Genomic DNA, 25,040 nt, shown 5'->3' on the forward strand with positions numbered 1-25,040 from the left:
ATAAGCAAACACAGGTCCCAAAACGCGGTGTGGAGTTAATTATTCTATGTAATCAAGGTACAGTATAGTGTTGGTTTAATTTCTCAATTTACCCCATTGAAGTTTATATTATTTAATTACTTTTTACCAGATAACTCATTAAGAGGCATTTATTTCGATTTTTTTATTCACACGATGAATTAAATAGTAGTTGCAAGAAAAGCATATCATTATTTACAACCAACTGCTTATTCTAAGGTCAAACTATTTTCATTAGAATAATTTCCATATTTAATTTTATGTTAGAGGGCTGTAATTTGGCGAGAAACTCATCGCTACTACTCCTACATTGCGACTGAAAATGAAAACATCGATGTATCGAGAGTTGATCTATGTACCAGAATGCCTTTTATGGAGGTGACCCTAACTTCGAGAAAGCGGAGGTCCTGGAAGGCGATAGCTCTCTTGCATTTTAGGACATGAACTTTTAATAGTTAGTACATGTAATTTTCTTATGTGAGATTCCCATTAAACAGAATAAGGAGAAGAGTTGATTACAGTACATGGTTGATTGATTTGATAAAAATTGCTGTGGTCAGGATTTGAAACTGTGCTATCTCTAGCACAAAACTCCAAAGCCTTAGACCGCTCGGCCATCGAAACTCTCAAAATGTTTCCTGAGCTCCGGATTGAAGACTATAGGTATCTCCAACTAACATAAATCCGCTATTCAGGTAATGTCCACAGCCTCCAAATGGATGAAGGCGAGTGATTTCGCAATTCGGTCTCGAGTTAATGAATGAGACTGGGATGATTAACGTTGTCCTCAGCCTCCTTTCTGGATCCACGTCCGTCCAACAATCAACATTCACGGCGTTGAGAAAATGCTCAGAGTCTCCATTATTTTTTAGGTAAATTTGGAAGTTCAAATTGTCTTCCGTTTGTTTTATACTCACTAATATAACAGGGATTTGGTGGTGACATTAGATATGTTCTTTTCTACATCACGCAAAATTCGCCTGTCACTATAATTTGTCCAAATAAATTTAGGAGACAGTCGTCAATAGCTTCCATCCTTTATCTTCGAAAGTTCAAAGGTTGGTAATAATAATGTAAATTACTACCCATAATCATATTCAGACATAACCAGCACCGGAACCATGATCGAGAAGAGGAATTTCTCAAATATCGGAGGTTCAGACAGTACCATCCGTAGAGTAGTTCAGACCATCCTTAGTTCAGACAGTACATAACCTTACGGTGGGCTGTTTTTTAACTAATGATCACTACATGAAGTTGATCTCACATGCGAGCTACTCAAACATTACATCAGTGGCTGGAATTCTCTGCAAATTCACCTGACCAAACTGGACCATTTGGTTAGAAATGGCTTTATTTGTTACAAAGCTTTCTTAACATTCCAAAAGATCCAGATTTTGAACATGATCCTCAGGTGTTGTAAGGTTTTCAAGGCACAATACTGCAGATTTTTGTATTGCATTTTCCCCCGTACCTCCAGCAGTTTTTACTTCTGTGCACCTGCAAACAAGTTAAAGCTTTGCAACTAATAACCCAACTTGTATTTTGTTTTTCCTTAGAAACCTATAGAGCGATCTTCTCATCCCTCTCAACAGCGTTATACGTTTCAAATTGAAGCCGAAATAGGCTCAAAGGTCATTTTATATATTTGGAAAATCCTCCATACTCACTTCCATGTCAGTGCCAGAAACTAAGGTGTCAAGATTAAGGATCCCTAACCTTCACTTGAAGTCAATAGAGTGGCCTTCCTCATTTTACCCATTTTTCATGTTGTTCTGGAGTTCGGCCTAATCGTAACTTTTGGCAAGTTCCAGTAGGATCACTCCAATGTTTAACATAAAGAAAGGCCAATGCCTGAATTCTCAGTCGTGACAATATGCCTTATTGCTACTAGGATATTAGTTTTACATCAGAGGAATTTACCAAAAATACTTTATTCCTGGACTACTATCAAAGCCACATTCTGGATTAAGTACAGTAAATTAAAGCTAATGTATGAAGAAATGTTGAAATAAATAGGGAAATATTTTATAATTGGGCCAGTAAACTTGAAAGGTCTGTCGTCGTTGATCTAAAGCCTCAACGAAAAATACTGTAATAGTAATTACAGTATGTTTAAACAGTACCCTATATTAAACAAACTTAATGAATGTACATTAAAACGTTTAAAATAATAACATAGGAGTATGTAAAACTTTTTCTGAAATAGAACATATAAAAGAGTATTCTATATAGTAAGTACTACCTAAAATACAAGTTCGTATTATTGTGCTTATTTTAATAACTTATTTAAAAGAGTTTGGAATAGTACAACAATATTTAAAATTCTAAAAAATGTAATATTATATGTACTGAAAGTTACATATACATGTAGCCTATATGTATTCATTATGTACGTAGTGTTATCATATTTACTTAAATACATAAATTAAATTAAATTCAAGTTTACAGAACCAGATAGTAGTTTGTGAAGATCTTGTTTTGTTCAATAATGCATTTTTAATTGACTTTTTAATCAGATCTGTCAAAAAGATAAAAATAGTGTTAATAACGTGTTCATTTATTTAAAAATAAAAAACACTTCATTTTTTCGTTCTTTTACGTTTCCGTTATAAATAATTATAAACTTAATAATTCACATTTTATGTTTAATATGAGGTGTAGTATTTTCATTGTGAGTTCATAAACTCTTTCATAAATATACAATGACTTGTACTTAGTAGTAATATATCAAATGATAGACTATTTTCGCAATCCCCATACGATGCTCTGATATAGACAGAAATCCAGTCTCCGGGCTATCAAATCACACCACATTCTACATTCTAGAGCAATACAAGTTAATGTGAAACCTAGAGGCTTCAGTTACCATGGTTACAACCACTGAACTTACCCATGACGCCGACCTTTAGTAGTGCATTTAATTTGATCACTTATCTATTGCAATTTTGAATCTTAAGGGTAATATATTAGTAAAGGTTTACAATATTATTTACGCTTTCGCAGTATTTATAATACAGCATCATTAGTTATAACGATAATATTTTATTATATTTACTAGTAGTAGCTATTAATTGTAATATTGGCTTCAACGTAGCCAAAGTAATCTCCAATCTGTTATATAGAATTTAATCCCTCCTTGAGGCTGTAAATAACAATAATATGCATCATGAGAGATAATGATGAGTGTGTGTGTGTGTGTGTGTGTGTGTGTGTGCGTGTGTGTGCGTGTGTGTGTGTGTGTGTGTGTGTGTGTGTGTGTGTGTGTGTGTGTGTGTGTGTGTGTGTGTGTGTGTGTGTGTGTGTGTGTGTGTGTGTGTGTGTGTGTGTGTGTGTGTGTGTGTGTGTGTGTGTGTGTGTGTGTGTGTGTGTGTGTGTGTGTGTGTGGTACACACTCATGCAGTTATATACTTATGAATACTAATTCCAATAGAATAAACAGTTAAAAAAACTCATCATCTTAGCAGGCAAGTTATGACGATCAACCATAGGAACAGAAACAAAAAATCTAATTGGCCTAGAGAGAATTTTCAAGATTAGCAGGTTATACTTTCAATTTCGCTTAATACAATATCATTTAAAACACAATACAATATTAACAATATCAGTAATTACTAAGCAAAAAAAATGTGTTGTTTTTTAGTCCCCTCCAGCCTACATTCACTACTCTATGACGCTCCAAAAACAACGGAAATGTACTGAGTTTAAGTTCCTATAATGCATGTATACATGTATTTTGGTGTGCTGTTGACTTAGCACTCCTAGACGTCGAACATTTTTCTGAGTTACAGCCTGTTGAGTGTATCAATGGCACGACTGGTTCCCCATAAAATTATACTTGATTGATACTTCAGAAGTAACGTTAAGTCGTTTTTGAATTTTATTTACTAAAATACTTATTATACTTACATTGATTTCAAATATAACCTTAAAATTAGCTAGGTTAATAAATAGTGTAAGTATGGATTATGTTTTGCATTGTATCATATTCGAAAACAAGTCAAAAAACAATATTTATGATATGCTTTACTTTGTGCTTAATTTCCTTCGTTAGAATTATCTTTATTAAAGTATCGCTTTCGGCTGAATCTGAAGAAAGGTAGATTTCACATGTGGCCATCGTATCTTAATGTAAAATTGAACAAGCATTAACAATGTAGATGTTTAATTTGAAAAAAACTGATGAGAAAGTAAATCTCAATACTGCCATCTTAATATAATCGTATTACTTTCCAAAATTGAGAAACTTAATCTTGAAACATTAAAAAGGCAAAAAATTTATTAGCATGAAAAAGTTTTTAAAATAACGTGGACTTTATTTAGTTACAATAATTTTAAATCATATTTAAACAAGTTTAGTCACGACGGTTCCACTGAAAGCTTCTATAACTTGAAACGGCCACCATCTTTCAAACCTTGGGATTCATCGAAAAATAAGAATAAATGTTGCTTGGAACTACTTGTCAACTTTGATTTGTTATTAAATACCCGAGATAAACTTTTTGTTCGAATACGAATGGCGGCCTTCTTAAAATGGTTTATTGGTTATGACTGACAAAGAACTAACCCAAACAAGCTCGTTTCAGTAATATACATAATATTATTATATTATTACGTACATATTGTTATTATTATGATAATTTTGAATTCTGGGGCCATGATCGGAGAGGTTTTCCGAAAATTCCGCTATGAGTGCAATCACTATGAAATCTACCTAATATGAATATTTCAACTACAAACAACGAGAATAACTTTACCTTTTTTGACAATAACTGACAGAGCTGCGACTGAAATAAACAAAAGCATGCACGAGATTGTCCCTTTGGAAGTTAGGTATTAAGTGTAAAAATCAGAAATAAGATAATTTAATTACATGTATTTCAGAATTTAAACTGTATTATTTCTCTGGGGAGACATATAGAAATCCTCTCCCATTCATGTGATTTCGTAATTGATTACCATCTTAAATCAAGTAATTATCCCGTTGAGGTATTTATTGATGTCGTTTTAGCCAATCTATCAAATTATTTATCTTTAACAACTTAATCTACTAAAAACTATCTGAAAATGGGTTAGAAAAATTATATTACTACAAGAAAACAAATAAATCATTATTTTAAACAGGGACAAATTCAGTTATATCGAACGATATAAATTATATCAGTGAACCACGAAGGCAAAATAATCATAGATTAGAAACCTTATACGAGGATTCTATTCCCCAACACAAAGAAAACATCTAAAATTGCCTCATTAACATCGATCTTCAGATGGAATTTCTTTTCAAATGTAGAAGTTTTATCTGTCTTTTACTAGAAATGTACTTTTATAAGGTCCCTAAAGTCATTTTTTTAAACCTCCAAACTTATAAAACGTAATCCCATGTATTACGTAACCTGTAAATTGTATACCACATATTTGGAAAACAAACACTTCCCTAAATGACTAAGCATCGGTTTGATGTTCAAATAAATTTGGAAAGACTATTTGTACACGTAATCAAACACTATAACATAACTTTAAAAGTACTTCAATGTAAAATGAACATTTAGAGCCTAATTCTCAGTCTAGTACAATATTAATAAATAAATTTAAAACCAATTACAAGTTTAATATATTTTGAAAACTCGTATGTGATAATTCTAAAATTAAGGCAACCAATTGTTTAAAATGATCCACATACTTATAAAACAAAACAATATATTTTGTTTCAAATACGGACATAGTGTGATACAGTATAATACCCTATATTTAAGATAATTATATAAATATTTCTTTCAGACGCAAATTAATTATATCTGCAGTTATAACCAGTTGATTCAATCACCTTTTCCTTACAGGACGCGTTAATACGTATTGTTGCAGTCTGTACGTTATCACTCAAATTAACTCCTTTTTTTAGATCCAAATAAATTGAAATCCTCAGGGATCACAATTAGTTAAATATAGTTTTAAACTGCATAGGGTGAAAATTACATAATATTTTTTTGTTGGCTAAAAGTTACAGAAGCCTTGTAGGGATAGAAAAATGTTATTTCTGTCTGTCTGCCTTTACGATATCTCGTAATTCTACTTGAAAATCGATTTACGTATATATATATTATATATTAGCCTCGTATATATTAGCAACATTATTTTGATGACCGTGCTTGTCAACCCATGGGATTTGGCTGAGCGTTAGCAAATATTTTTACGTTTGTCTTATGGCTAACCATGATGGCAACGAGAAAATAGCAGAATAAATCAACGTATAACAGAATTTCAAAGTGAGTACAATCATATGGGATTTTAAAAAAGTGAAACTTTGATTCATAGAGTAAAGATAAAATATATTAAATTGTCAATGTTAAATGTTAAATGTGGCTGGAAATATTTGACTTCAGCGCACTCTCCTGGTTTACGGTACACTTACCTAATGGGAACTTTTGTTTTTAAATACTCCTATGAAACATAACTTAATGAAAAAAAATGTGAATACATAATGCGAGAATCCATCTCTATAAAGATCACCTGTAGTCCACATTTTGCATGAGTCTTAATTTCTACATAGACAAGAATGAGTTCTGTGACGGTGCACGGCCAACCATGGAATGTAGGTGAGCGTTATTGAACCACACCATTTAGTAGACTGACAATAATAATTTTTCGTCTTCGGGAGAAATGTAGAAATTCCTTTTCTATTGACGGATGTATGTCTATCTGATCGCAGGACACCTCAAAAATGAAACTTTGTAGGCAACCTTAGCGAAACCTGATTCGTGACAATATACAAAAATATTTTTCATTTTAATAGCATTATTATAATAGGCTTTGGGATGTATTAGTGCTAATAGTGTTGGGAATAAGCAGTTGTAAGTAAATGTTTTGGCTTATTTTGGAGCTTATCCTGTTAAAACCTTAGCATCAACATCAAACACCTAACGCATTTAATGGAAGCGACAACGTACGATTTTCAATTACTAATACACTAATGCGATCATTACTCAATACACTGTTATGAAGAGAATTCATGTAGTGTTATCTATCGAAAAACTTACTACTCAATTCAATAGAAGACCTTCCACTTAATGTAGTAAGTTAAAATATTGGCACTGCATTCCGTTTCCAAAACAATCAATCTTTAGATAAAAGTCTTATTGAAAGCAATGAAGTATGTAACGCAACCATGTAAAACTAGTTTAAAACATTATTCAATCCGTCATTTTAGTAACTGTTTATAGACCAATATTACAACAGCGTACAAATGGCAATAAAGCTTTCAAAAATACAGTTTATGGTTCTCTTTCAGATAATAGAACGAAATTCTTAGCAAGAAAGTTAGTGATGGAAGGATGTAAGGTCTTAAGGCCATGTCACACTGCCGTGGCGTCGCGTCCGTCCATCCATAGTATGAACGTCCGCGTATGCCGCGACGGTCTCGAATCCCGTCAAAATACCAGACACGCGTCCGCGTCCGCGGCCAACGCCACGTCTTTCTAGGAGTTGCTTATGCATTTTAACTACTTTGAATTTGTTTAGTTATACACTGATAGTGGAATTAGTAGTTTGTTATAGCTCTACAAAATTAATTTATTGTTCTGGAGCGTATTCATTAATAATTATTATTATCAAAATTATATTTTCATTATTACATGTAATACTATTTCTATTATGAACTTAGTAATTAGGGCATTCAATACTTTGATATACCTCTTTAAAACGATTGGTTGTTATATATAAGATGCACTTGAAAGGATTATTTTGTAATTTTTGTGTTGGTGTTTTCAGTTTTGTAATAAGTCTTTATGTTTTTAAAATAAGGCCTATTTAATTTTGTTATAGATCAAACATAATATGAAAAATTAAATAAAATGATTGCATGTAAACATGACACCAGAGTATTCATTAACCCTAGAACTGGCGGTCATTTCATCCTGGAGTGTCGGGCTGTTTTAGAGCTTCGCGCAAGGGTTTTTTAAACAAATTATTAAAAATATAAAATAAAAGGAGTAGGCAGTGGCAAGAGCGCGCGGTGCCCCGGTGAGGGGGTTGGGGAGGTGCTTTATGCGCATGCGCGAGCCTTCGTAGCATCGCCGACGTCGGCCAAGGATCGCTCCAGCCGCATAGCGCAGCAGACGGTGGCCGACGCGACGAACGTTGCGCCACGTCGGTTATGTCAGTGTGACTTGTCCTATTTGACAACATGGTTAGCGATTATTTTAAAAATCCATCCGCAGATGGACGGACGCGACGCCACGGCAGTGTGACATGGCCTTTAGATATGGTGTCAAGATAGTGACTCATTGGAAAGACAGTAGGTTGACAACACTACATTCTACGAAAGGCAATGTAGATAACTTCCAACTAACTAAGCTTCCAGGAATCAAAACTGAAAAAAACTAGTGATAAATAAAATACATTTATGACACAAATAAATGTAGCAGAAACGATTTTATATCCAATTATTAGTTGCTAAGGCAAAATAATAAATAGCACCGAAAATATCTTTTGACTGTCTGATGATGGCTATATTTAAAAAAAATTTAAACATAGCTCTTTATTTACTAACTCAACCAACAACATGAACATAATAATCAATCACATTTCTGGTCAACGATCTGCGACAGCTGTTTATAATACAAAGAGTTCAAAGAGAATACATATCAATGTATCTGATGCATATATTTTGTGCAAAATAATGCAAGGGAATCAGCGGGTATCCAACCCGGATGTATCGATAACAGGGTATACATGTTTACACAACACAACACAGCCTTTACTTCTTAGAATTTATTTATTCAATATTTAGCATTTACATTGCTTTTTTGTCCATGTGTTTAAATAACCTAACTAAGAAAATGTGCTAAGAAGCTGAATAAGTGTAAAACTGCTTTTAGTATTAATTTAATTTTGTATTGAGGCAAGTGCTATTTTTTCTTTTTAATAAATATTGGTGTACAAAAAATGTATTATATTATAATATTACATTTATTATACCAAATACAAAGAAGGCCGTATAATATAGTAGTTAATGTTGCGGTTTCAGTCCTGGATAAATGGAAACTAGATTTAAAAATTAGGGAACTAAAAAATCATTAGGTTAGAAAAACTTAGCCAGGATGATAGTTCATTTTCTATATCATGGACTATTAAAATTTTCACATTTTTTTATTACGGCTTTGAATTCTTTCTAATAATAAAATCATGTCTTACCGATTAGACCTTTAGTTTCTTACATGTTAAAATTACTGAAAATCGTTTATATTAATTAAAAAATGTTTTAATTTTATTAAAGGCACTGTTGTACATGGTTAAGGTTACACTATAACCAATTATTCAAAAATTAATTATAAGAAATGAAAGATTCATTTTTCTAGTTATAAGGCCAGTTCTTAAAGTTTACTTCTTAAATAGATTTCATTTTCTTAAGTTATAGAAATTATAACAAGGTAATTGAGTCACAGCTATACAGTAGTAACCCGATGCATGATTTGTGTCCAAAGTTAAGTTACATTATGGTAAGCAAAACTTCTTTCCTAATCAACAGACTAAAATACTGAACAATATAAGTTTACCATTCTCTTTTTATTGACATTAGGTCACGTTTTGTTAACCAACGAGTAGCGAACGTGTTGAAATAATAATGAGCAAACACAATTGCAAACACAGGTCCCCAAACGCAGTGTGCAGTTAATTGTTCTATGTAATCAAGGTTGGTATTGAATATTGCCAGTTTAATTTCTCGACTGAGCCAGTTGAACGAGACATTGTTGCGAGTAATGGTTCATAAAGTGGTTAACGGGATAAAGTAACTAGGTATTAAATCCAATCACACTTGATTACTTATACAAGTAATTAGTATTTTCTGTGTGTGTCTAGGTTTCAAGCAAACGCGTGTGTTTGTGTGATAGTGTTGTCATTAAAGTTACAAGGTATCAAATTCTTTATCTGCTTTGGTGATATATCGTTCGTCGGCATGTAAAATGAAACGATGCACGCTTACATTAGCCACATAAAAAGGACATTTATTCACTATTCTGGAACAATTAAATTCATATTATTAGTTTTACATAAAGAATATGAGTGTTAGAGGTGATAGATCACAACTGTAGTATGAGACATATTATTGTGAGACTGGGCTGTGGTAAATAAACTGTTAATCCAAACCATTAGGTCAGCTATGAATGTGTTTTAAGTTTACTTGTATAGAATATTAGTTCCTGGGAATAGCATGGTATTACAATGATTAATTAAGATTTATTTCCATTAAAAAAGATCTTGTAAGACATTGCAATGATATGTCCTAAAAATAATAGAGAAAGATTATTTTTGACCGTAAATCGTTGATAAATACTAATTACCGTCCATCGTTGATGAACATCTTCGTTGGTTACAGATCAATCACAAGAAGTAAAATTTGATCACAAACTCAAAAATGAATTCCGATATTAATTGCCAAATTTGCCAATGGCTAGTATTTAATTTATTTTATCGTTGCAAGAGTATTTTACCTTATTCACAAGTGTATAGTTAATATCTGACAAGTTTCTATATTTATACAATAAAATTTATACAAATTGGAGTTACAGTAACAAAAGTCAATTGTGGTTAACCTTTTGTGGGATTCTTGAAAAATATGTAGCTTATAGGTTATAATCAAGCTACGTGGGCATTTTCATTGGACACTTGGATTATTTTAACTATCAAACTAACTTTGCTGATAAGCCTACAGGAGAGCAATAACCAACCCACAGACGAAAAAAATTATATGTGATGTGAAGCCTATACATTATTGAAATTCATCCAAAAAAAGTAGAACATTCATAGGTAACAAAATTCAGGATAACTTTAATACGTACTGTTAATTGCGTAAAATATCACACTAATTAAGAAATATGAATAACATTCTAATGTTTATGAGGGTTTATTATGCTGAGTAGACCTTTGTCAATATGGGTTATATGGCGATAGGAACAGCGAAAGGGGTAGGGTATAGACATCAAGGATATGTATTGTATTACTTAGGAATTCACGAGCTCTGTAATCTTATTTTTTATGATCAAGAAATTTGTTATCATTTTGATGGCTCGGTAGTTGATTTTCAGTAAAATTTTTCAATCAATCGAGGGGATGGAAACAATTTACTTCTGTATGTATTTTTGTACCATTATTTGATAACTGATACAAATGACATACAAGGTGTTTCAAAAGTCTGGGTACGGCTTAATATTTTACAAACCATAGCAGATAACATCTATAAACTTTGCACAGTGTCATATGGCTATGTAAACTATTTTTCCTTGCTATTACCATGGCATGCCAACCATGGGGGGACGGCCCACAGAGGAAAACATGGAAATCTTAAATTAAAGCATGGGTCGAGTGATACCTCATTTGAAAGAGCTCACTTAGTAGAGTTCAGTGCCGCAAACCGCATCTCAAAAGGTTTATCCAATCAGAAATGGCGGGTTGTTTTAGGTAAACATTGTGAAGTACATTATGCGCTGCCATTTCTGACTGGATCGTCGTATTCTAATGCGATAGGCGGCGTTTCACTCTACTAACCAATGGTTTCACTGATTAGTATTTATAAAAAATAACAAAAAAATTTAATTCAAAAATTAAGTGGTAAGTTAACTATTTCACCAACAAAGAACAATGGTAGAACTTAATTAATTCATAAACATAAAGACACCGAATTCATTTTAGTTTTATTTATTGTGTTATAAATTTATGAGATAACTTGCTAATTACAAAAAGTAAGTGAAAACACATCGGTTAGTAGAGTGAAACGCCGCCTACCGCATCACAATACGATGATCCAGTCAGAAATTTACATATGAGCAACACTAAGTTTAATGACTGTGCATGTTTCTACATGAGGTTTCGTTGAGCGTTAGCGATCATTTTTACGTAGGTCTTATGTGACAAATATAATCACATTACTTTTTATATTTATACTGTAGCACATGCAACCACATACTTGAAATTCTGCAAGGAATCACAGCAAAGCCTGTTACTTACCACGTGGTGCAGCGTTCACCTATCTTGTACTTTGCATGAAATGTCTATACACTATGTAGTACAAATTATCTTCCATAATGAGGTCTGTTGTCTTTGGCTATCTGCAATCAACTGTGATAGTTCTTTGATATTATTGTGAGGTTAACCATTTTCTAAATATTTTTTCGAATGAAAAAGAAATAGTTATGAAAAATTGGTAAAGTAGACTTATTCTCATTATTAAAATAAAATTTCTTCTGTGTTTTCATAAGTGTTTACTATTTTGTTATTGTTATTCTGTTTCAAACTATTTGTATTACACCAATTAGTGGTTGATAATTCTTTTCTTGGTGATGTTCTTCAAACAAACTGAGCGTAATTTTGCTATTATTTTAACATTCATAGTTTGATAGTTATGAGGATTCACTTAATTTGAAGTTATCTTTTAAATTAATAATAATATTATTTTCAATAGCGTTGATTCATTATCATCATGGGAATTCAATTGCTTTAATATAATTTTAATTAACGATTTTCATTAAACCGCACATTAAATAAATTTTTTATCAAACGGAATATAATACTATTGCATTTTAATGTTCACCATAGTAGTGACGCAAGTTTTGCATACAACCTCATAGAAGCCTGGTACGATACATGTGGTGTGGCCTTGTAAATAATTAAATGGATGTGTGGCATTATGTTAAAACAATGGAAGGTGGTCATCTCTAGCCGAACAGTTACATTACATTTACCTCGCTTTGAAATACCTCTTTTCTACCAAAGTAGAACTTAAGGTTTATTGTATAACTTCAAGTTGCTCATGTTCAGCTAAATACTGTTTAAAAAACATTTTACGGTCCAATTTTATAGCTCAATCAAGATTCCAATCAGGTTGCGTCCATACTGAAATAAAGTTTAGTACAAAATTTTAAATCCATGGATAAAGTAGCCCTAGTGATACCTCTTACATTTGTTCGCTAAATCTCAACCATACGCTTAAGACTAGCAAGGACCTTTGTTAAACCCAATCTTGCGTAAGAAGAGATGAAGTGAAATATTTAGTATAATTACTTTTTTCTATTATTACTAAAAGACGATCATGACGTACAATAATATTAAAGTATTTGGGTTTATCGGTTACTCTATTGGCTGTAACTGTGGTAACAGAAGCATCTGGGTTCTCATTAACTTGCATTACCCTAGAATATAGAATGTGGTCTACGTTGATAGCTCTGGTAGACCAGACTGGACTTCTATCTAGATCTCAAAACCAGTAATGTTGCCCCATATATCGTAGAATTTGTTGCCAGTTAACACGTATACCACCGAGTAAATAAATAAATATACTTACACCATTTAATTGTGAATTTCTAAATTGGGAGCTCTAAAAGATTACTTACTTTTGTAAACAATTCACTATGCAATCCCAAATAAATTTCAATAGAAATCGTATAATTGGACTTTGGCTTTACCAATAAATTGACTGCACTAAGTTAATAGAAATCCCATTTGTTTACCTATTTCATTAATTACTTCATTAAACACTACAGCCTTGCGCAATCTATTATTGTGTTCTATAAGATTTTTCTATTCATTAATTCATGTAATTACATAAATGATATTGTACATTTTAATGCATTACCTCCTATTCAATGAATTTGTCATATATTTTTAGATCTACCTTGAATAGTCTATAATAAGTTAATCAAAATAGTAAACAAACATATAATATTTTAAATTCCCACTTACATACATAACAGTTTCTACAACACTTACAGCATTATATTGCAGTAATAAATTTTTACAATTATGGTTTTCTATGAACTACAAGATTGTTCCATAGGCTTACACTATGGCGAGGTTTTCTTACAATTTTAGTGAGCCGTTCACAAAGTTCTTGATTTATACACAGTTTAATTTTCCATTGTTATTATATTTAATATTGTACTTTATTAGTTCGGTGACTAAACAGAAAAAAATTACTATATATAGTACACAGCTCAAAGTAACAAATCTTTCAGAGGATAAATGATGTATTGTATTGTACAATTTAAGTACCTTACAGCTTATACAGGTTAGTTCTCAAACCTATTAAAAAGGCTCTACTTTGATTTTACTGCAGAAAATAAAGCATGTAATAACTATTTATTTGGCTACTACTTACCAATATATAATTTGCCTAAAATATTGTATACTTTTAGAGAGACTTATAACGATAAATTAATATTGTATTATAATTTACTATCTTTTAAATCAGACCCTATATGTTTTACTAGACTAATTTTCCGCTACATAATTGTACATTTCTTAGTTATTACTTTATGTAGATGGTGAAAGCACAGACAACATTAGTTTAAATTATGTTTAACAGTATTTATTTATACCAAGATAAATTCCACGTGTTTATTAGTGTAAATGTATACATATGACGTTATCACGCCGTACGAACAATACATAAAGGTTAATACCGTGAACGCGCATTGGACCACATGTTGAGCGTAAATCATAAAAAACCGACCACACAGAATGTGAGAGTGCCGTATTGATAACATATGTGACGTGGTAACCCCACTGCTATAATTTGTCCACTGATATTTTACAAGCTTTGCCGCAAACAGGACCTAATGAAACCCTACGAAAACATCGCGTTTGTAAAAACTATAAACCGTAGCTTTTATGAGCTGCCTGCATGAAAATGTTCAATCAATATTTGAGTGTTTGAGTTTCAGTTGTATAAAATATAAATAAATTATATTAAACACTTCATATAGTAATATTGAGTTTTAAGAATACCTACTGCTATCGCCTAATAAATTAAAATTGTAACGATACATTTTTCAACGTAGCAGTGGTACTGTCAAATTAGGAAAACTAATATTAAGAGTTTTTTATCATAACGCATAGGTTCCCTTTTTTATAACTTAAAAATATTTCCTGCAGAATTTTTTATTTGTAAATTGGTAAAAAGAATTTTTTTAACTATCAACTATTAAAGCTTTGTAAAATTCATAAAAATTTAACTAATTAATTTCTATTCATTACTGGCTTGTTACAAATAAAAAGTCCACAAATTTTTTATATTAATATAAAATATAGAACTTTTTAATATTAAGCAGTTGAGTATCTCATATTATTTAAGAATATAAAAAATATCCATTTAATAATGAACAAACTTACGTTTTCAAGATAAATATTCACATCCAGTTATAAGAAGTAGTCACTTTTATCGGCCAATCTCGCGACTGCCCTTCCATTTTTTAAATAATATTAAAATAAAATAATGCATAACGGTAAATGCACAATTCTACTACTTCAGACATAAGTATCTTCAGATGAATAATGCGTCAACAACAAAACTGATTAGAAAGCATCATGTATTACCACTATTTAACAAAAAATCACATGTATGTCTTTTTAATAAAATTTTAACTCAAAATGTTTATTTAAGAAAATATATTATTTCTTATATAAGGTAGACGTGCAATTCGGTATGAAAAAGTTACAATAAAACACTTATCAAGTTAAAGTTACTTGTAAAATGCTACTTTTTGCTCCAAAATCTCATGATATTGACTAAGCGAGGCCTTTTGAAACCTGAGGCTTCTAATGGTGCATACTGAAATTGCACAGGTAATTGATCACCAAAGGCTTGGCATTTCTATAACTAGCGTTTGTTACTCGCAGAAGCTTCCACGAGTAATTAGCTTCTAGACCAAATAGTACTAGAGACTAACAAGATTCAGAGTCCGGAAACTGCAGGTTAATTACCCATGGATTTCTCATGCCAGTGGTAAGAATGAACCAGAGATATTGGTGTATTTAACAAACCTGAATTTCATAAAGATTTCACGCTAGATTATAAAGAAAAACATTGAAAACCGCAAGCTCCTTCTATGCAAAGTGGTTTCAAACATTATTGGAATTCAATAGCCAAGATGGTTGAAAAGATGTGTAAGAGGCATTGACTTGAGTTTCTTAAAGAACATATGTTCCGACACATCGCAGGATTTGGACCGTTGATATGTCCGTCCAGAGGCCGTATTTCAAATCCAGTTCAGGGACAGGTCTAAGTTTTGTATGAAGTTAGAATCTCTTACGTTTTACATATGAGAAATAGAGAGCATTAAATGAACATGCGATTTATGAATTATGGTGGATCCACATGCTCGAAATACCTAGAATTGGGATCCTTCTAGAAAATTCACTTTTATCAAATGAAAAAATTCTAGAAAACTCTAAATAATTGATTTTAATTATAGGTTATTTAGAATCTTTGTCAGTATAGAGATGCTTCGCTGCTATGTTAAGAATGTTTTAGTGATTATTCAAGATAAATCCCGTCGTTATAGACTGGAGTATAATACCTCTAGAAGTTATTAATCTGATACATGCCTGTCAGGTTGTCATGTGACAGATTGTTACCTCTTCTCATGTAGCCAGAGATGCAGGTCAAAGGGCTAAACGCGAATACTTTTCAGAGATCACTAGGGTGGAGGGGATAGGGATAATCGCTGTTCAGATAATGACCATAACAATATGATTGTCGAAGCTTCCCTCTCACTAAAATTAAAGAAGGAACCAATTTAAATGACAGCGACATAGCTGTGCAGTATCCCCCCCCCCAAATCTTAAGTCAAACGTTGTCTAGGTCCCTACCAAACACCTAATCCCTAGTGAAAGGACAATGCAGCAAAAAACACAAAATTCGGTATATTTTGTAATCGTACATGAGACATAGAGTTCGAATAAACTATTTAATGCTGGACAAAAATATTGAATTTTTTTTCTTAAACCATGATCTATCATTCACAATCAAAGCAACATGTGTTCTAATATGAAACCTGAACTATAGTGCAAAATAAAAAATACACGTTTAATTTAGAGAACTTCTAAACACATTTAATTTCTAATGTTTGTTCTTCAGTTATTATTTCACACTTACATTTTTCTACTTACGTTTCTTTGGGCGCTAAGTATAAACTATGAAATCTCTGATTTAACTTATCTATTTTAAAATCTCATACAGAATAAAAGTTCCAAAGGAACGAGAAACTTTTAATGCTACGACTTTCAAAAGGACTGGATCAAACATTTTTATCTATGCTGTTGAAGGCGTGACTTTATTAACCACTTCAATCAATGCTAGGTCTTCTTCATTGAAAAACTTCTCGTGCCTATACACAAAACCGGTATAAATATTTAATTGCTCTTAATTAGGCCTTAATCCACCAGGGTACATAATTCGAATCGTATAAAGATTATACAAGGATTAGTGTAGATAGGTACAATATTCTTGATATCAACAAATGTTATTATGTATTTTAGGCTAATTAAGTAATATAGTTTTATTGAAATGTTTTTATTAGTAATGGAACCAACTTTAATATTATTTTGAATATTACACTTTAAATCAATACATTATATTTATCATTTAAATATGTGGAATGTATCCATCCAACCTGTCACGAAAGTAATAAGTATATTACTAGATATCTAATATCAGTAATATCAGTACCTAGTATCTAATATCAGACTGTGGTGCTATCTGATTTGTTCTCAACATTTCAAATCAGCAACGTCCAGGTTAATCACTAATGACTAGATAGGAATCAGAAGCTGCGGTCAAATGCAAGATGTTGAACAAGTCTCTTTGGAACAAGTAGAAAGCTTAGTATCTCTTCTATACACATTCCTTCCTGTCGAAATTTGCCGTAATGGAAATTACTTGAATCGTAAAAAACTTATCGGTTGTTTATTTAAAAAAAATTAATTAATACTTTGGAAAAGTACATTCATGCGTTTTGGTTACACATTTGGTGATAGTAAATTTCACAGTAAGGATATTGTTGTGGTTTTTTCAACCCGAGGGATTCGATTCCCGAGGAGTTTCATAAATAGTTTCAATGTGACTGCTTAAACATGCTTCTGGGATAGAAAGCAGTCATTAAAACAGCACTTTGACATTAGCTGTTTCAACTCTTAAAAGGATGAAACAATGAAACACAGTGTAAAAATCGTAGAATATCAGCATTTATATCATATTTCACATAGTATTTTTTTTTCATTATCAAGGCTGTTTCTCAGTTTTGTTATTAATTTTTCAACGTAACTAGTTTTAGTATCATAAGCAACCTGTGTTTTATTATGATTTCCATCACTTTCACTTTTTTTTCTTCACTATGGACATAATTTTTATTTCTGTAATTAAACCTTAACACATTTGAAGTTTTAGATGGTACATAGTCATTAGTGTTAGTATTAAATAAAAAAACAATAAAATATTATTTTGTTTGATCAGAGTACATTGACTCTGAAAAATAAATATACTTATCAATTAATTCAAGTTAAAGTTTAGCTATTACCTATGTTAGCTATAAAAATGTGGTGTTGTTAAATCATTGTAGGTATCCAAAGGTAATAGCACTACTTTTCACAGGTAGGGAAACACTAGAGATTTGTATGGATATCTGTATTATTAACTGAAAAAAATATGTCCTGCTGCATATCTGGCTATTTCTTTAACAAGCTGATGGTGCAATAGTACGAATCAGCTGCCTAAAAACATTATAGAGAAGCCATTAGGCTGTTTTAGCCTGTAGTTCTGGTGACATTCATTCTTTATTACCCATTTACTGCCCTTCAGATCATTACCATCATCATTATTCGTTATTGCTGCTACTTTAATTATTGTTTGCCATTATTATTATTATTGTTATTGATTAATTGGTCACAAATATTTATTCTCTATCTATTGTTGTCTGTATTATAATTACTTATTATATGTATGACACTATATTATTGCCAAATTTCTGCCACGAGGGATTTTAATGTCCAAAATGTAAATCGTGTTGAACGTTGAATAAATAAATATATTACCAAAACCACCTTCCTCATATTTTTTACCTGAGATATCTTCGATAGCTATTTGTATTTGTAGTAAAACTTTAGAATAATCCGTGGCTAAATAAGTTAGTTGTTTAATTATTTCGTTTAGTCCCCTTAAGAATGATTTATTCATACTTATATTTAAACTATAAATATATATTTCATTTATGAATATAAAACAAAATCTATAATTTCAAACATTACATAAACCACTGACATTTGCGAGATTCTTAATCAATGTCAAAAGTAAAACTAAAAACACTGAGTTAAATTGAAAAAACGACATATTCTATTCAGCTTTAAAAAGATTAAGGAGTGTAAGGGAAAGGAGGGGAAGGGAAGGGGGGCAGATGCGGTGGGAAGAGGCAGGTGTGAGCGTGAGAGTCTCTTGTGTACATTGTCCTGTGATCGCTAATTTAAATAAAGCTGGGGATCTCGCCACATGGGCACCAGAATGCCTGGTTACCTAGGTTAATCACACCTCCTGCTGCGACCTGATATTGTCACGAAACTGAGCGTAAATGAATACCGTCACTCTCTTCTCAACAACGAGAGGGTTATTAATGGTCTCCGTTGTTCAAGAATACCAGTGAAACGCTTGCTACGTTATTAGTACAGCCCTATATTGATTAAATGAAAACAATAAAAGTTTATTAATATCGACGGAATGCTATCGAAATTTTCCAGCACTGATTTATGGCTAAAATAAATTAACTATTGTGAACTATGTATGTGCATTAAAGATATAACAGTGAGATGTAGAGTATCTCTAAGTTAATGACTAATATGAACAGTTATAGTTCTGAAAACTTCTTTAGTATATTAACCGACAGGAGAAGTAGTATAAATTCAACACTGGAGAAGATAGGAGAAAGTATATCCAAGAGAAATTTGAATATATTTCACCTATGTAAGTGAGGTACGAAAATTAAAATGGTTATTAAAATTAAAATGCTATTTTTCCATAGGCATTACGGTTAACTGTAAGATCAATATGAAAATATTCGCTAATGCCTAGCTTAATCCCATGGAGTGACTTGCAGCAGATTATAACTTAGTGTTCCTCATATAAAAATGAACCTTTATATACAATTTATAATCCATAGCTCAGTTCATATTCAAGATATTGTGCGGGCAAAGAAATGGATGGACAGACAGACATGACATTTTTCCAGCCCCACAAGTAGGCTTCTCTTAAGCTCATCCAATCATCCATATAACATTTAATATTATGATTATTAACCATTACTTGGATTACGGACAAAATTTTATTAATATGATAATCTTTAAGTGCCTTAAAATTGTTTTAAAAACTTAAAAACGTGTTAACATTACAGTAAAACACAGTTTTTTATTATATTGCTAGAAGATAGAAAAGAAGTTCGAAAATAATATTTTTTTAGTTTACAAAGACACAGAACATTTTGTACATATGAAGAGTTGTCTCATAATTATATTAGCAATTTTTAAAATATGTTAATTTTAAGTGTATACAATTTGGGCTTTGGTTTCTTTAGAGAATTATCAAGCTGTATGTCAAAGTAATCTTGAATTTAATCTGCAAATAAATATGAAATAAAACTTTCAGTTACAGTCAATACGGTGTGATACTTAAAATATTCCGTACCACAGCATTTCTGCCATTATTTTGTAAAGATAAGTATTCCGTTAAACAAAATATTTGAAGTTTTGTTTCCACAAAATATTTTTAATATAATCCCCACACACACACACACACACACACACACCACTTGCCACATGCGTTCACCTTACACAACTTAGGATTCAGAAATCCATGCCTACGGATATTGACACATTACGTATTTAATAAAATGTTTTTAAACTATTCTTCAGTGTTGGTTTTGTGAAAAACCTGTCATATCTCTATTTTTATTCGTTACCCCACAATCGATTTGACTTTTTATGTCTAAACACATTGTATATTTCCAATAAACTGTTAACGTCCACACAGTGACCAACTATATATTTTTAACATAATGAGCATTGCCTATGTGGGCAGGTATGAAAAACTGCCATTGTGCATCCCAGTTTGGTAAGTCTTGAGAATTTAAGTTAAAAGACAACTTTTGACAGAAGATTTGACAATTTAAAATTAACAGTTTATTAAACTTTCTTTCCAGAATCGGAATTACATGAATTTATTAAGAGTATCAAAAATACCACCATGTACTTAAATCAAGATTAGTATAAAACCATAAAAGGCATAAGAATCTGACTAGTATATTATTTGGGTAAATACCACGTTACATAAATGCCTGAACGCAATATGCAGCTAACATGGTCGATTAGATCATTCCAAGTAAGTCCTCCATCAGGGTATGTTCTTGCAAATTTCAAGCACTATACTATATTTCTTCCATATTGACTTTCACCATGGCTAATGACTCATAATCGTCACAGAATCTTTTTGTAGATTGAGCGCAATAGAGTGCTAGAACAAGTAGTTGGCCAAACAAAAGTTGGTCTTTCTTTTCTTACTGCATTTTAACAAACTTATCAATCTGCACAAAGGGTTGAAAAAACTTTTCTGTCATGTATAAGTTTTAAAACGTGATTAACACTGACATTTAAAACATTTTCATGCGCTATCAAACGTTAATAACTAGACTGAAAATGCATTAAATGTTTTATTGCCATATTTAATCGATCATTTTAACCCGAATAAATCTAGATACAGCTCGGAAGAAAACATCAGCGGCAGCAGTAAAACCACTTAGAGAAACGTCTAAGACAAGGTAAAACCAATCCATTGTAAACCCAGAAGCGTGTGTTGGTGTGAGTCCGTCTGAAAGCTCTTGCCATATATCACAGTAAAGTATTACGCCCAGCTCTCTAGGTCGCTGTATTACATATCAGGCCACTCTTCCCCCGTATTAAACGTCAACTACAATGGCGGAAACAGATTGTATTACAAATACGGTTACACCGGGACCTGGAAACGCACACCTTACTTAAATTGTCTCCTTCAATTTTCACCCTCTCCTTCAGGCTGTAGAATAATTCATTGTTGCCCGCTCACCTTTTGACTTCAGTCTGTATTTTTATTTTTTAACCAATAAATATACAACTTTACCAGATTCCTTTTCTATAATGTAATTTGCATAAAAATTACTTACAAAACGATGCGTTAACTTAAAGTTATCTATTTAATATTTGCAAATTAAAGGTTATTTTTCCTTTAGCTGTAAAAAAAATCGGCCAAGACACTTTGATTTTTTTTTGTTATCAATATTTCCATCCATGTCAATCCTCCTATTTACAGTTAAAACAGTAAATTATTTTAAGGAAGATATATATTCAACAATAATTACAAGCAATTTAAAATTAAATTCTGGTATTTATTTACGTATTACAAATAGCAAACACCATACCTCTATTGCTTTGATTGCTATTATTACATTACCATCTTTGTTGGTGCCAGTTGACAATCAATTAATTTTAATATTTTTTATCAATCGATATAAAGACGACTGATTTACATACATAATTAGATACTTGAGATTAGAGTGCCAATTTATCTGAATTAGGAACCTCTTACCTCATATATGCGAAGTGATACAGGTTGCAAAAACATATTTACAGGTTCACCAACGACCAAATTTAGGAGACTGGCTAATTTTAAATCCTTAAACGGCTATTATAGCAAGGTTTTACTCTTATTGACTAATAGATTACTTGAATATCTAATGATTTAAAGATATCGTATTCAGTTTATATTTCCATATCAAGTTGTTACCGAATATAACCCGATTGTTCAGTTTCAAATATAATGTACACTTATTGAAAAAATCTACGAAATATTAAAAAAAATGATAACTCACATTCCACATCGACCACAATTCTTTTGACGACTGCAGGAGGCACACCATTGGATGCTATGCAGAGATAGGCTCCCATGTCCTTGCGACTGATACGGCTTATGTTGAGGTAGTCCCCGTCGTAGGATATCACTAGAAAATCAAATAATAGTATAGTAAGAATTTATTCTCTAATTTCTACTAGTAAGTGGTCTGATAATTATGTAGTTTAAATATAATACATTGGAATTTTAATTTTAATTTTTTATTGCAGTTCTTTCGTAGGTTTCAGTTAAACAAGCTTTGATGAATGGATTTAACTTGCATGCGGAGTGTTATACAAAGCGATAGTAATATATAAACAATGTACAAAGAAAAATAAAGGGAGTTACGGAAACGGAAAAAAAACATTAGGAGAAACAGAATGTGGCCCAGCAATAGGGCATACGTAAGAGTAGAGTTATAAGAAACACATAAATATATCAAATAATTTAAAAAATCTATATGAACTTAACATATAGAATCAGGCTCATTTACTTATAATGACTTTCTAAATAAAGCATAATCTCATCATCCCTGCAAAAATATAATTATATTTTACCCTGCTGTTTTCCCTTATAAGATACCTCGATTCCATACGGAAGATGGGGAGGGTAACAGAAAACCAATATACTACAGCTTTTGTAATAGTATGGTTACAATAGTACAACATTTATGTTACTCCGCTGTTGTTATATCCATTTTATGCATTTCAATGTTAAAATTATATAAAACTGTTTATCTTTGAACATCATATTTACAAAATTATTAACGACCAGAGAGGGTCTTTTTGAGATCATGTTATTATCTCTCGGTCTTTGTGATAATTATTGATAAAATGGTGCTAGAAACTTTAAACTTGGTATATATAGTTCTATCAGTCCAAGGAAAAGTACTATTGATTTTAAGGTCAGTCCGTCTATCCCGTCTGTGCAATAACTCTGTCTAGAGACTTAAAATTGGTACATACGATTCTCTCGGTCTAAGGAAGAAAACTATTGATATTAAGGCCAAAAGGTCAAAGAACAGTGAATGTGTCTGTCTGTACAATAACTCTTTCTAGAAAGGTTTAGAAACTTTAAACTTGGTACATACGATTCTCTTCGTCTAAGGATGAAGACTATTTATATTAAGGTAAAAATAGCAAAGAGCAGTGCATCTGTCTTTCTGTGCAATAAATCTTCTTAGAAAGACATTAAATTCTGTACATATGACCTTCTTGGTCCAAAAAAGAAGGCTATCGATATTCTAGTCAAAAGGTCAAAGAACAGTCTGTTTGTCCGTCTCTGAAATAACAGTTTCCAAAAAGGTTGTAAACTTTCAAGACTTTCAATTTGGGACTAGGTTCTCATGGTCCCAGGAATATCGCTATAAGTTTTAGGATCATAAAGTAAAAGGGCAGTCTGGGATCTATGCGCTACCTCTTTATTTACATTCTTTCATGTCCTTCTGTATGTTGCATCGGTTTATTTATTTACATAACAAATAATTGCCTTTAATTTATATTGAATACGCGCATGGACTTTTTCAAAATTAGGAATTCAGTTTGACTTGTATGCCAGTTTGAAATGTAATCAATCATTATTTGTTAGTTGTGAACCTATAATAAGCAATACACAGTAATGTTATAACAAAAGCTATGAAAAATATAAATCATTGAATGAGTATTTAACTCAGAAAGTATGTATGTTCGAAATGTAACTTGTGAGTACGAGACCTACTTTAAACGTTTCAGTTGCAGATGTCACGAGTGACGCAGACATTGTCATACAAACGACTGTTCCATTTCTTGAGCTGGTGAAGCAATACACACTAAACATAATGAAATGAACATTCGTCTGTCTTTGACAAAGTAATGCAATACAAATGCACGAAAAGGCTTAGTGTTCTATATTTCCGTAAGTAAGAAGAGAAGAATCCAGCAGCGCTTCTTGGTTGTTTTACTATTCAAATGCTCCCCGACGAGCACACACCTGTATTCCCTTGTGTAATAATCAGGTTCCAGCCCCTTCCCCTTTTCCTTGCCACCCTTCCTTACCACTCTCAAACTTCAAACATTATATTTTGTTGTCTCTCCGCCTTAACAAAACTGTAGGATGCGTCAGTTTCCTTTCTCTGAGTGTATATCTTTCTGTAGGAATTTTATAAATGTCTTTTCATGTCATCTTGAGCCAACTTTCTGTTCATACTTGCAAAATAAAAAACCAGATGCTAATTACTTCTTTAGCTATTTTCTTTTGTATAAAATAAAGTCTCAATTTTCAAGTTGTACTCATTGACGAATGAACTACTCAA

The 25,040-nt window shown here is 31.9% G+C and overlaps 1 protein-coding gene across 1 annotated transcript in view; it reads right to left on the reverse strand.

Moving 5' to 3' along the window:
• LOC124355483 (lachesin-like) overlaps nucleotides 1-25,040 on the reverse strand; it is a 222,714-nt gene that overhangs the window by 19,983 nt on the left and 177,691 nt on the right. Inside the window, exon 5 of the mRNA XM_046806635.1 lies at nucleotides 22,731-22,859. Coding sequence (XP_046662591.1) covers nucleotides 22,731-22,859 — 129 coding nt within the window. The remainder of the gene's footprint in view (nucleotides 1-22,730; nucleotides 22,860-25,040) is intronic.

The sequence above is a fragment of the Homalodisca vitripennis genome, chromosome 2 (assembly GCF_021130785.1).
Source record: "Homalodisca vitripennis isolate AUS2020 chromosome 2, UT_GWSS_2.1, whole genome shotgun sequence".
Taxonomy (NCBI): domain Eukaryota; kingdom Metazoa; phylum Arthropoda; class Insecta; order Hemiptera; family Cicadellidae; genus Homalodisca; species Homalodisca vitripennis.